The sequence below is a fragment of the Phocoena phocoena genome, chromosome 16, assembly GCF_963924675.1.
Source record: "Phocoena phocoena chromosome 16, mPhoPho1.1, whole genome shotgun sequence".
Lineage (NCBI taxonomy): Eukaryota > Metazoa > Chordata > Mammalia > Artiodactyla > Phocoenidae > Phocoena > Phocoena phocoena.
The window spans coordinates 31,748,421-31,762,875 of NC_089234.1; the positions used below are offsets into that span (position 1 = coordinate 31,748,421).

At 42.0% G+C, this 14,455-nt stretch overlaps 1 protein-coding gene across 2 annotated transcripts in view; it reads right to left on the reverse strand.

The window, feature by feature from the left end:
- ENTPD1 (ectonucleoside triphosphate diphosphohydrolase 1) overlaps positions 1 to 7,086 on the reverse strand; it is an 84,468-nt gene extending 77,382 nt beyond the window's left edge. The window contains exon 1 of one of the 2 annotated variants that reach the window (XM_065893820.1): positions 6,944 to 7,086. Coding sequence is in view for 1 of the 2 variants with exons in the window: in XM_065893819.1 (XP_065749891.1) it covers positions 5,306 to 5,321 (16 nt within the window). In the remaining variant the exon portion in view is untranslated. Of the gene's footprint in view, positions 1 to 5,305; positions 5,391 to 6,943 lie in introns of those variants that run through there. The other variant, XM_065893819.1, reaches the window with a different exon arrangement.
- Between the last annotated feature and the right edge of the window lie 7,369 nt (positions 7,087 to 14,455).

Genomic DNA, 14,455 nt, shown 5'->3' on the forward strand with positions numbered 1-14,455 from the left:
ATCTTAAAAACAGAATATATCTTATTCACAAGTGTTCACATTTATAAAAATTCACTACATGCTTAGGCACAAAGAAACCTCAGAAATACTAAAGCCATATTCTCTAATCATTGTGAAATAAAATGAAAAATTAATAAAAATTAATGGTTTAAACAAAAATGACAATTACCTGGAACTTTCAAAAAATTATCCTGGGTTAAAGAGACAATAAATGTAATATCAAACTTTTTTGAAAATATAACACCACAGATAAAAAGGTATTGGATCTATTCATAGCTGTAACTCTCTGTATAAAAACACTAAGGTTTTGGAAAAACTGTTGCAAATATAGTAGAAAAACCTGAATATCTTTATTTTATCAAGAGCTCACATAAATTAATTTAAAACATAAAATCCAATAAGTAATAAACAGGCAACGGATGTAAACAGTATACAAAAGAAGAAGCACATTATGTGAAAAATGTCAAATTCACCAGTAATTAAACAAACTAAAACAACATAAAAGTGGACACGATTATTTAAAGAAAAAAACAAAACAAAACACCTAAGTTGTCAGGGATGCAGCAAAACAGGAACTCCTCGTGGGAGCGCATGCATCCCTACATATGGAAAAACTTCACTCACAAAGATGTTTATTGGAAATGGGAACAACCTAAATGTTCAGTAACAGGGACACTTAAAAAAAACTATGTGACTATAAAAATTATGCTAACGAAGACTATGCTATAAGGTGGAAAATACTTGTGCTTCACTGCTACACTGAAAGTCAGGCTTTAAAACTGTATGTATAGCCTAACAATCACAAGGTCACCTCGTAATTTTTCAAGGTTGTAGTCAAATAAGTGCTAAAAAAGAGAAACAACCCAGGCATAGAAAAAGGAACTACAAGGAAATACACCAAAATAATGTCATGAGCAATTGTTTTTCTTTCTCCTCTAATCCATATTTCATGTCTTCTTTAATGAGTATATGCCATATTACTTACATCTTCACGGACAGAAAGAAATTGTCCACATCCTCCTTATGGATCAGAAGGAAACACCTTTTTACGTAGGGCATGTACTGCCATTGTTCCTGGGTCTCTAAATTCATTTTGATACTCTAGCACAAAAACTGTGGGATGGAAGTATGTCAGGCAAACTCCCTCTTGCCTTCTCTACTCCAACGACTTCTTTTTTCCTTATGATTCCCTCAATTTTCCAAACCTAAAGAAATCCTATCGGTCCTCTCTGCATTCACTATCCTCCTTTGTGTCTGGGATCATTCTCACCTCACTTCTGCAGTGCAGACAGTGCCCCCCTGGCATGCTGCTCCCAGTCTCAGAGTCCTGAACCCTTGCTAGCCCCAGCTCTCGGGCACTCCAAACACCCAGCAAAGGGTTCTGGGGCAACCAAATGTTCTGTGCCAGTACTTCTCAGGTTGGAGGAAGGGAATGAAAGCAGCATAAGGAAACTTGGAGCCGTAGAGAGAAGGTGGGAGATGTTTAGGAAATCCAACACAGGGCCTTTATGTGCAATTACAGATTGTATGTGATAAAGATTCACATTCACCAAGACAAAGGCAGTGCCTCTGCTCATCTGCACTTCCATCAAACCTCCAAGAGGTTTGATGATTCTTCACCACAAGGGCCGCCCTCAACTTTGGCCTCCCTCCAAACTTTTTCAGGGAATGGAGCTCACAAGGAACAGACCCGATGGGATGTGCCCCAGTCCTCACCTTCACTCTGCATAGGCAGGTGGAATTAAACATTAATGCCCTTCGGCACAACCACTGGTTATGGAGCGCAGAAGCAACCATAAAGACAACACAAGGGAGAAAATACTCTTAAAATACGGTTTGGCCAAGTAAAAGCAAGACCAATCACTGCCATTTGTAAAAAACTGTTTACCACATGTGCCCAATGACCATGCAAGACAATCATGATTAAAGAAATCATTTAATATGCACCTGTTGACTTTGTAAAGGTTTATTAGATTACAGGACTGGTAATCCCAAACTCATAATCAAGGCTAAACTTTGGACTTCTGCCTGCAAATCTCCAGGATGAACATGTAAATAGGTTCCCTACTTGGAACCTGGAAAAAAGTGAATAAAGCTTTTTATTCTTAAATCTAGGCTGCAGTTTTGGTAAAAGAGAGAGGTCTTTAAGCACTGCTGGGATGTGGAAGGGCTTATTGTGGGCACCAGACTCGACTCATCTTTCTAGGTCCAACTGAAGCGTTCCACATCTTTGAGAAGTTTTCCCCCAAATCATCAATCCCTGTTCTGTTTCTCATGGGATTTTCCTTAAACTTCTATTATGGCTCTTAGGGAGGTAGGAGAACTTATCTATTAGGAACCCATGCTTTGCAGCCTAACTATATTGGTCTAAATTCCCCCCTTTGCCTATTACTATCTGGATGACGTTGGCCAAGTAACTTCTCTCCACAGCTGTAAGATGCAGAAATCTCTATCATAGGTTTTTTTGGGAAGATGACATGAGACAATGCCAGATGTATGTATAAAAATTACAGTGCCTTGCACATAATAAAAAACCAATGTTAGCTATGATTATTAGCACTTCACAGAGTCTGGCTTCAATTAGAGTTGGTTGTATATATGTCTGCCTCCCTCACTAGACTGTGAGCAAACTGTTTATATCCCACACATCTGGCACAGGGACTTACAAATGGAAGACACAATAATATTTGTCAAACGGGTTTGAAGGTACGCCAAGAAAAGGAAAGGGAGGGTGCTGAAACAAATATAATGTACTTTATGATTTTATCCAGGGCCAACCTCTGTGGTGTTTGTTTTTCTTCTATTACCAGAGTATGTTGTCTCAGACTACGAGATTGGTTGCTATAAAATGGGTCTGGTGGGACACTATTTCTGGAACCAGATGTTCTGTTCAGAGATAGTGAAGTTGTGCTATGAGGTATCTGAAACCTCCAGTTTGGTTCTCAGCTGAAAGGGGACTGGGGGCTGAAGTTCAGCCAGAGCTGGACGGGCCAAATGGGGTGCCCTAGCATAGAGTCACATCAGCTCTGAAGGTCACCCACCTAGAAGAAATGCATTTCGTTTTTCAGTGTATTCACTTAGAGGGATGTCTTTACATATTGCACAAAAGAGCTGTTTGTACCAGCAGGACTCCACTGCAAACTCAAAGGTCCCCTTTTAAACCAGCCTACTGACACTTGGATGAACATCAACTAAGATAATATTACTTAGCTTACTAAATATTTATTGAGTGCCCATTATGTGTTAAAAACTGTGCTAGACACTGCAGATCCAAAGGTAAATAAAGAAATTATAGTCAGGGGAAGGTTGGGAAGCCATGCAGAAGGCAGGAGTGTGGACAAATATGACAAGTGCCACCTTAGGTGTAAGTGGTGAGGTATTGCAGAAACATCCAATATAAGGCTACTGTAAGGCTTAAAGGAGGGACTAACAATCAAGATGAGGCTTGAAGGAGTGATTGCCACAGCTAACATTTATTGAGCACATATTATATACATCAGGCCCTGTTCTGAGAACCCTGCATGAATCCCTCATTTAGTCCTTACAACAACCCTGTGAGGTAGATAACATTATTCTCTTCATTTTACAGATGAGGAGACTGAGGCTCACAGGAAAGGATGGAGCTGGGATTCAAACTCGAGCAGCTTGGTTCCAGACTAAAGGAGGAGGAGAGGACCAAATCAGCCTTCAAGGCAGAGGCAAGTGTCTTGAAACAATCTGGAAGGGAGGAAAGAAGTTCCCCAAGTCCCTTGAAGAACTGAAAGTGTCTGGGGGTGGGGACAGAAGTTCAGAGATGACTCAGCTCAATCTGCAGGTTAGAAGGGAAACCAGAGGCAGGGGATTTCTAGTCTGCTTTGGACTTTTGAAAACGAGCTGTGTGATTCCTGCCATCTAACCCCTCCTGGCTTCAGTCTCCCCGTTTTGTAAAAGTCAATAATAACAATACCTGGGCCCTACCACAGAGAATGGCCACGGGCACCAAATGGGAAAAATGCATGTAAACTTGATAGCAAAGAACAAATTCCTTACCAGACTTGAGATTTCACCAGTATCATTTCCCCTGTAGCTTCAAAGATTTGCAAACCCAAATCAGCAACGTCAAAGCAGTAACAAGAGACTCTGAAGTGGAGCAACAGGGTAGGGAAATAGACCCTCAGACCCTGCGTCTGTTGCCTGCATTCAAATTCACAACTTACTGTGTGATCCCAAGGTAAGCTACTCTCTCACTACCTCAACTCCATCATCTGGGAAATGGGGATGATAATGATAGCACTCACCTTATAAGTTGCTGTGAGGAATAAGTAACACGTGTAATACGCTTAGAACAGCTCCCAGCACAGAGTAAAGACGAAAACGTTAACAGCTATCATTACTGTCATTATTAAGAACTCTACTGACTACTCATCCCATTCCTCCACGTTGTATGTGATAAAAACATGTGGGGATATTAGAGACCAGAGCTGATGAAGGTTTGCAACCCTACACAACCACAATGCTGCAGACATTCTTCCTGGCTCCCACGGGCTGGCAAGCAGCTGGCTCTCTGTCCTGGCAGAAAATGCCCAAAAGAGGTAAAGGACAGAGACCGCACACCATCTGTACAAACCAGGCTGCTCTCGCAGTTTTTAGACAAAATCTAAATATAGTCCGTCCGATAAGCCTTGCTTTTTAAAGATAAAACTGTTCTTCGTACCTATACCCCTTCCCTCCCTCCCCACACCCATGCACACTCCCCCACACCTCCCAAGAAAAGTTTAGTCTTTTGCAAGACATACTCTCGGGTCCTGTTGTGACAGGCTCTTGCCACATTAACTTCTCTGTCTAATTCCAGGCAGAGAAGCCTTTGCTAATTTCACAACAGGAAAGCACACAGGAAATTCGAGAACAAGGCAAATCTACACACAGAGCCCAGCATCTTCAAGCAAACTCACTGAGGTACTGACCCGAAGCAAGACGACTCTGGACTGTAAATGAGGCAGCTGCCTCCTAAACTGCGAGGGGACGGAAGAAGTCTTTTGCCGCTAAAAAACCAGATCTGAATACCAATTGCTAATGAATATTCATGAGCTGCTCCAGCTTGCTCAGGAGCCACCCTTGACTCTAACCCCGGAGCTTGGCTTCCTAAAATGTTTCCCAAAGTTTTTTCTCTGCCTCCTCTCAGAAGGAGAGGGTGGGAAAGTGTATTTAGGGCTTTTTGCCTCTTGCTCTTTCAAGTACTTGCTTTTGGTCCGGGCTTTTGGTTTTCTTTTTTCCTTTTTTTTTTGTTTGTTCTTAAGGATTCAGATCAAATCAATTTTGCTCTTACCCCTTCTATCTTCCATAATTGGCAGCTTTTGTTTTCTTCCTCTTTGCTCTTTATTTTTCAGCCTCTGCTTGCTGTGGTCGGTCTCAGTGAGAGAGGTACTCAAGGAACAGAGATATAACAGACCCTCGGGCTCGTGGGAGGGGCTAAATTAGCCTGCCCCGTTTCGGAAGGAACCTCAAACCCTATGTCTTTTTCATTGAAAGGACAGAGTGGCCGAGAAGTCCAACAGCTCATTCCCCTAAAGCTTCCCCAGGTTGCAATTTTTTGTATCTTGAAACAATGTATGTTCAGATATCTCTCTTCAGCTCTTTCCCTCTCCCTTTGTTACAGAAATCCATTTTTCCCCTTGAAAAGTATATCTTGGCTGCAAGCAAAAAAAAAAAAAAAAAAGCTACTTACTTTTTGCAATTTTGAAGCAAGATAACAAGAAACTTGTTACCTTTATTCTGCTCTGCAGTAGTTATTTCCACTATTTTATCTTCCAGGTCACTTATCTGTTCTTCTGCCTCAGTTATTCTGCTATTGATCCCTTCTAGAGTATTTTTAATTTCATTTATTGTGTTGTTCATCATTGCTTGTTTCCTCTTTAGTTCTTCTAGGTCCTTGTTAAATGTTTCTTGCATTTTCTCTATTCTGTTTCCAAGATTTTAGATCATCCTTACTATCATTATTCTGAATTCTTTTTCAGGTAGACTGCCTATTTCCTCTTCATTTGTTAGGTCTGGTGGGTTTTTATCTTGCTCCTTCATCTGCTGTGTGTTTTTCTGTCTTCTCATTTTGCTTATCTTACTGTGTTTGAGGTCTCCTTTTTGCAGTCTGCAAAAGTCGTAGTTCCCGTTGTTTTTGGTGTCTCTCCCCAGTGGCTAAGGTTGGTTCAGTGGGTTGTGTAGGCTTCCTGGTGGAGGGTACTAGTGCCTGTGTTCTGGTGGATGAGGTTGGATCTTGTCTTTCTGGTGGGCAGGTCCACGTCTGGTGGTATGTTTTGGGGTGTCTGTGGCCTTATTATGATTTTAGGCAGCCTCTCTGCTAATGGGTGGGGTTGTGTTCCTGTCTTGCTAGGGGTTTAGCATAGGGTGTCCAGCACTGTAGCTTGCTGGCCGTTGAGTGAAGCTGGGTCTTGGTGTTGAGATGGAGATCTCTGGGAGATTTTCGCCGTTTGATATTACGTGGAGCTGGGAGGTCTCTTGTAGACCAGTATCCTGAAGTTGGCTCTCCCACCTCAGAGGCACAGCACTGACTCCTGGCGGTAGCACCAAGAGCCTTTCATCCACATGGTTGCAACCTTGCCCGCCGACCATGCTCACCCAGTGCGCCGCAGAGTCTGGCGCTGGGTAGGGGGCGGGCTTCAGGGACCCTTCCTCGCTTCTGGCCTCTCTCCCGCGGTGTCCTCTCCACTGCTGCTGCCACTCCTTCTTTCTCTGGGCTCCTGTTGCTCAGCGGGCGCCTGCCACTACCAGCCGCTGGCACCCAGCCCCAGCCGGCCAAGCCCATGAAATTGGAAACCAGCAACAACGTAGATCTTTTAGGATGTGTTTGATCTTAAAGGACTACCTGCTAGTGTTGGAGGGTCTCCTGCAGAGGCGGGGGGTGGCTGTGGCTCACCGTGGGGACAAGGACACTGTCCAAGAAACTTGTTACCTTGATACCCACCGGAAAAACTGTGGGACCCAAGAACAGTTCTTCCAGCCCCATAAATCTGATCACTTCTGGTCCCCTAATGAGCAATCCCTTTTAGAGGCTCATTACACCAGAAGAGCAACGGGTCACCCTAGCAAAAGATGCTGTGGCGAGAGAAAGCGTGGTATTGGTCACAAGGCAGGGTGGGACGGCAGGGGAGGCTGCTCGCTGGGAACAGCTCTCTAGCTGTACTGATGCAAGCTGTCTACCTTTTCCAAACCTAGACCTCCTATCTCTGAAGTCTTATGAGCAAGAATTGCTACACCCAGGCTTTGCCAACATGACCCAAATGCAGATGAGAAACTGACCAAAACATTTTAAAACTGTGTATATGAAGTTATTTTGAAATCAGGACAACAGCCAAGCCTCAGAGAGGAAGGTAAGTTCCCAAGTCCCAGGGCTGCCTGTCTGGGCAGCTTCCCCCTCCACAAGGCTGTCACAAACCTTAGCATTTTAGATTTGAAAGAGACCTCGGACATCTAGTCTAAGCAAGGATAGAGGCGTGGAGATGTTAAGCTACAAGTTCATGTTCACATTGAGAGCAGGGAGCTGGTTGCTACCATGCTCTAGAGCACTTAATATAGTTCCTCCCACGGTGTAGGCTCTCAGTAAATTTTTGATAAATGGTTGAGTTAATAAACAGCAGCAAAGCAGAACATAAATCTGATTTCACTGATTGCTAGTTCATGCTCTTTCTACACTGTTTCTTCAGCATGAGAGGTGGTATCTAAAGCCAATTGTACCATAAGACATTTTTCTTCCAAATATACCATAAGCCATTAAATTTGTGACCAATAAAGATTGTTTTTGACTCTCTATATAACATATATTCTCCATGATACTTTTAATCATACTTCAATAAAGGCAGGGGCTTTTTTTAGTTTAGGCATCTCTGCTATTTGCACAGTGCTCAGCAGCATAGTATGTGCTCAATAAATGTTTGGTGCTGGACTGCCCTGGCGGTCCAGTGGTTAAGACTCTGCGCTTCCACTGCAGGGGGCATGGGACTGCCCTGGCGGTCCAGTGGTTAAGACTCTGCGCTTCCACTGCAGGGGGCATGGGACTGCCCTGGCGGTCCAGTGGTTAAGACTCTGCGCTTCCACTGCAGGGGGCATGGGACTGCCCTGGCGGTCCAGTGGTTAAGACTCTGCGCTTCCACTGCAGGGGGCATGGATTCGATCCCTGGTCAGGGAACTATGATCCCACAAGCCGCATGGTGCGGCCCCCAAAAATAAATAAATAAAAATGTTGGTGCTTTGATAAATCTGGGTCTGTACAATACTCTTTCTTCACCTTACTAAGGTTTCAGATTTAGAGCATTTGCCATTTATAATAAAAACTAATTATACTAAATGAAAATCCAGTGGATGCCTTCTCCCGAGCCAGTTTAGACTCCATTTCTAATAATATTGGTTTGATATCTGTGCTATTGTGGTAAAAAAATTTTTTACTTTTTTATTTAATTAATTTTTATTGGAGTATAGTTGCTTTATCATATGTGTTTACAATATGTATCTTGTGTTAGTTTCTACTGTACAGCACAGTGAATCAGCTATACGTATACATATATCCCCTCTTTTTTGGATTTCCTTCCCATTTAGGTCACCACAGAGCAGTGAGTAGAGTTCCCTGAGCTATATAGTACATTCTCATTAGTTATCTATTTTATACATAGTATCAATAGTGTATATATGTCAGGACTTCCCAGGGGTAGAAGGTAATAATTTAGTGAAGACCTGGGGGAATGAGCTGTGTGGTTATTTATGTCCTTTTGATATTATTTAAATGGTTCTTACCCATGGTTGGTTTCAAGGCTAAAAGGAGACTGCAAAAGAATGGGGTTTTATCATTGATAGGGATGTCAGAGGCATGATAAATCATACTTCAAGAAACATGTTAAATGTTGTATGGCAATTAACAAATCTAATCTCAGGAATTCATAGATTTTTTTTTCCACCAGGAACACACCCAAACCCCATCTTCTTACATCTGCTATAAACTAAGATACTAAGTCAGTACTCTTTGGTATTTGGTGTATGAATATTCAACAAGCAAAATTTGCCAGCACCTTTTGAAAATCATATCAAATTTTCTTGACACTATTTGACATTGTACTTTGACAATCTATCAGCACCACATGCACGTCTTATCAAAAAAATTGTTTAGATTAACTCAATCATATTTGTAGTTCTCTACCATCAGTAATAACCTCTGCCCCCACTCCACCTGCCTGCTTACAGGTATTTAGGGATGATAAAAACCCCTGTGAGGGATAGGAAATAGGGCATGGGATGGATATAAAAGTACTCAGAGTATTTAGAATGCACACTGGTTCAGAAAATGCCCCTTCCCTTCTTTTAGGAGAGGAGTAGGAAAGGCACTGTCTCTCGGAGCAGAGCCATGGTTCTCAACCCTACCTGCACATTATACATTATATGTAATCACTGCGGGTGCTTTAAAAGTGCTAATGCTCATCCCTACCCTCAGAAATTGGAATTTGGTCTGGGATTCAGATAAGGATTGCTCGTAAAAGGGCTCAGGTGATTTTAATGTGCTGCCAGGGTTTTGGAGTTAAGGAGATCTAGGTTTGAATCTTCACTGTGTAAAATTAGACAAGTTAGTGAGCCTCTCTGAACCTCAGTTTACCTGAGAAATAAAGATTTAAAAAAAAATCTACTTCATAGAGTCATTGTAGGGAAATAAATGTGTAAGAAATCCCAACAGAGACCCTAGCACATAGTTGGCACTCAACAAGTTTGAGTTCCTTTCCTCTTCACTTATATGCTAGGTATATGGTTCAGATTAAATAAAACATTGTCTTCTCTTCTGTGTCCCTTACTTTCTCCCCCTCCAATATCTTCCATTTATTTTTCAGACCTTCTCCCCCTCCCATATCTTCCATTTATTTTTCAGAAGTAACCCCAGGGCAACTGAAGGGAATGAGAACAGAATTCCCTCCAACAGCACATAGTACCTCTCCACCTCCCTTCCCCAAATTAAATGTGATCCTACGTATTCAACAGCAACTGTGGGACTAGGGACATGCTGAGGGACGGGATTGGGGAGTGAAGTATGACCAAGGGTCACCCATGCCTCTGTTGTTCCAGGATAAGCAAGTGGCCTTGGTAGTCAGGAAGGAATGCCCTGAACTCTGAGTTAGGGGAAGCCCTTGAATGTTGCAGAATGGCCAGCTCTTCCAAAGTGGAAGTATGTGACCAAACAGTTGCACCATAAGAAGGCATGCTCAGAGCACATAGCACAGCAAAGTCAAGCACAGCAGACACTCAATAAGGAGTGTGCAGAATTGAAATAAAGGTCCTGAACTGCAGGTAAATGCCTAACCTGATCCCAGTACTTGATGAAGTCTGTGTTGTGTAAGCATTATCTTGGTTTGCGTCAAGTATCTCACAACTGATTCATAACCACTCTTATCTGAGCTACAACTACCCCTTACTTCCCCCGCATTTGCTGAAATCTCTTGCATTTTCTGTTGAAACATCCCCTTTACCTCCTTCATCCTTCTACCCCCACTTCAAGTGCCCTGATTCCTCTAAATGTCTCAGAGGTTTGCAGACATAATGAGTGAAGTGTCCCTTCATTAAAAAAATGATAAAATTGTATTGCTACTCAAGAGGCAGGCCCCAAATCCAAGAGTTTCAGGTATAATAACTGATAAGAGCTATAACATCTTTAAGGTCAAAGACATTCATTTCCAAAGAAACTACTCACAATCTACGAAAGTCCAATCGATTTATAAAAGCCCCAACTATTTAAAATTTTTTTTAATTTTAACATATTTTTTAAATGTTAAATTTAAATAGAGATGGTAAACAGATCAGTGGCTGCCTGAGATTCACTGGGGTGGAGGGAGGTCTGAATAGGTGAAGCTCAGGGGACTTTTTAGAGTGTGAAACTATTGAGTATGATACTGCAATGCCAATGTAAATGTGACGATATTCATAACCCATAGAAATTTAAAGGACAAAAATGAACCTTAATGTATACAGTTTTAAAAAAAATCATCCATGGGGTTAAGGGATCCCTGAATGGAATGTTGATTGTGACAAAAGAATCTAACTGTATTACGAATGTATGAAAGAGCCTCATTGAAGGGAGTAGGGGAAAGGGTACTGACCTGAGTCACTTTGGAAATAAGTAAAGTTTGTAAGACTAAAGGCAAAAGGAACTATACAAAAACATATTACTCTATTTGATGAAGCTGTTTCCCATGGGGATACAGGTTCATAATTCTGAGACCACTACATATGTATACTGGAATTGAACAATTACGTAAATAGATGACAGTAGGAGTCAGGTGTTGGAGCGGAAGGTTACAGACAGGCAAGGGTAAGTGGCTAATTATAACAATCTATCACACTAATTTAAGATGTTAACAGGGGAAACTGGGCATGGAGTATAGGAGAACTTTCTGTACTATCTTTACAACTTTTCTGTAAATCAAAAACTATTCTAAAATTAAAAGTATATTTTTAAAATTATGTTGTTAAGCATTGTATAGATGTTTAAAGGCATCTGTTGTACCGAAACCCCTTGCTGAAGGACATCTTTACTAAAGTAACTGCTAAAAGGACACGGTTTTGCAAAAGCATTTGTTACACGATTTCTTGTTCAAACAATTCATTGTCTCTACATCCAGCAAAGCAAAATTAACTCAGGCTGTGGGCCAAGACATGGAAACAGCCTTGTTATATAGACTCAGTGTGATACTGGTAGTACTCAAATCTTTTCATCCATGACACACAATATTCCCATTGGTCTAAAAGAAAAAAAGCCTCTAAGTTGATTCCCCACTGGCTCAAAAAGTTTCCAAATAAGTGTCTCTGGAGAGAAGTCAGAAACTCTGGGTCCAAGTGAGGGCAGGAAGGAGAACGGACTGCTGGTTCCAGAACTTGAAAAAAGTAATAATAAAGGAAGGGAAATGCCTACGCTTCTTCAGACGGCCACCGTCATAGGGGAACATTGCCAGAGAACTTAAAGTAGCTCCGAGAAGGCAAAAAGTTGGAGTTAAGAAAAATTCATCATATTTAACTGACCCTAAGTGCCTGACTGCATTTGCAAAGCAATCAAGATTACAAAGGGCATAAATCTCTGTCTTCTAATTTAGGACATTTCTGGTCCTAGGAGGCAGGGGACATTCTTAAAGAACACATGGCTTCTAGAATCTTATGCTCAAGACCTTAACAGGGTGGCTCAAACACCCAGTTTTTGAAGACAATAATAGCCCGTAATACCAGGCCAGTCTGTAGCAAGAAGCTCCCATGTTGCTGTTAATGCTCTGCCTCTGCAGAGATCTGCCGGGGGTGACAAACCCTGGAGACAAGGCCAAAGTCAGGCACCCTGCACTCCTTTACATTAGGCCCTTCATCCATTCAGGACCATCAAAGCCTGAAGAAATAATAGAGTGGGAAACGATAGTAGTGATTTTCTGGCTTTTGAGATTATTACTTAGCCTAGACAGTTATCCCAGCTCATCCTTCAAGGTCTAGTTCAAACCTTAAATCTTTATAGGCTTCCAGCTCCTCCAAATTCTGAGAGCATAATTCTTCTCTCTAAGTGACAAATAGCTTGGCACTTGCTTAATGCCTTGCATTGCTAGCTTCAAGTGTGATTTATCTCATATGCACAACATAGAGTCTGACTGCAAATTCTGTTTCTCTCCTCCCCATCCGCGTCTTCCATATTCCATAGCACCCAGTCCAGGGTTTTGCATATGTGCTTAAATTTTAGGGGGAAAAGTTAGCTAGAACCTTTTAATAGATGAGCCATTCTCGAGTAAAACTCCTTCTCAGCATACGAACTGGTCACTCAAATCTCTCCCAACTCCGAAATTTTCTGATCTAGTCCAAAGTATGTAACAATTCCTATTGTTTTTTAAAATTCATTACTCGGCATATGACAGGTAATCTTCCACTGCTGAATTGTAATCTTTAAAAGGTTTCAAAAGCCAACTGGGAGTCAAGAATTAAATTAAAATTCACCTGCATTAGGCATTGTTACAAACAGCTCATCTGAGTTGGCGATCAGATGAAAAGATACCTTCCACACAACACTAAGCATGCACGTGCACAAAGACAAACACAGCATAACTTACAGTTCTGCCTGGAAACAGACTGATTTCTTTTGACATTAATTGCAAGACACACACTTAATTTCAAAACATTAAAATCTGTTTTTATCACGTGTTTTAGAATTAAGGATATACAGACTACATATAGAAAATGTCTGTAAGCCTACCCACACGACCGTTCACCTTAATTTCCAGGAAAAATAGAAATTACATAGGGTTCCCTGCTCCAAAGCCTCTGCAATGGCAAAGAGAAAGCTGCCGGATGAGAAAGGTGTCTGTGGGAGGGACAGATGCGGGAACACAAGGATCTGCACTTTGTGTGTCAACAATGCCTTGCAGACGAGACAATGTTTTTTCTGCTGCCATAATCCAGAGGATGGACAACATGGATTTTACAGGACATACTCAAGCGTGACAGGCAACTAGAGGAAAGTAGAAGGAAGTACCAGGATATAATACTTCATTAAGGGCTTCCCTGGTGGCGCAGAGGTTGAGAGTTCCGCCTGCTGATGCAGGGGACGCGGGTTCGTGCCCCGGTCCAGGAATATCCCACATGCCGCGGAGTGGCTAGGCCCGTGAAGCATGGCCACTGAGCCTGCGCGTCTGGAGCCTGTGCTCCGCAATGGGAGAGGCCACAACAGTGAGAGGCCCGCGTACCGCAAAAAAAAAAAAAAAAAAAAAAACTTCATTAATATTTGACTAATATATAAATATTTACCACATGTACAATTATGTATCCTGAAGAGCAACCCATAGATAACCCTGATACCTATGTTACTTTGAAAAGGGAGTAAGTTAGAAGAGAATCAGTGAGGAAAAGAATACTTTCCCCTTCTCTGCTTAACTGCCCTCCAGTTCCTTCTTCTGCCTAGCCAGAAAAGCCCTGTGAAAAAGAGACTGCAGTGCTCCCAAACAGTATGCCATGATTTATTATAGCTGTGCTACATCCCTTAGCCTCCCATACAGCCAGCACTTGTCATATTCTGCTTTTGTTTGGGTTATTTATGCAAGGAGCAGATTCAATCTTAAACCACCACATTTAGGTATCCAAGAAATTTTGCTATGTTTATTTTCTTTATATCAACTTAAACCCATCTCAGTTCCCTCTGAGCTGCCAAGAAAATCAATCACAATCATTACTGGAGTCCCCTCACCTCCCTGGTTTACACCATAATCTGGGAGAAGTGCATGTATCAGAAAATAGGGGAAGGACTCCTAATCCCTCATTTACTTTGATCCCTTTTGATATTCTCACTGCCCAACCTTGAAATGTGACAGGCTTTCCGTTCCAGTGCTGAATGGGGATGGTGGAGGACTGAAGAGGGAGCTTTGCCTCTGATGGAAGCGCTGGCCATCCTACTGACCAGGACACAACCACAGAACAG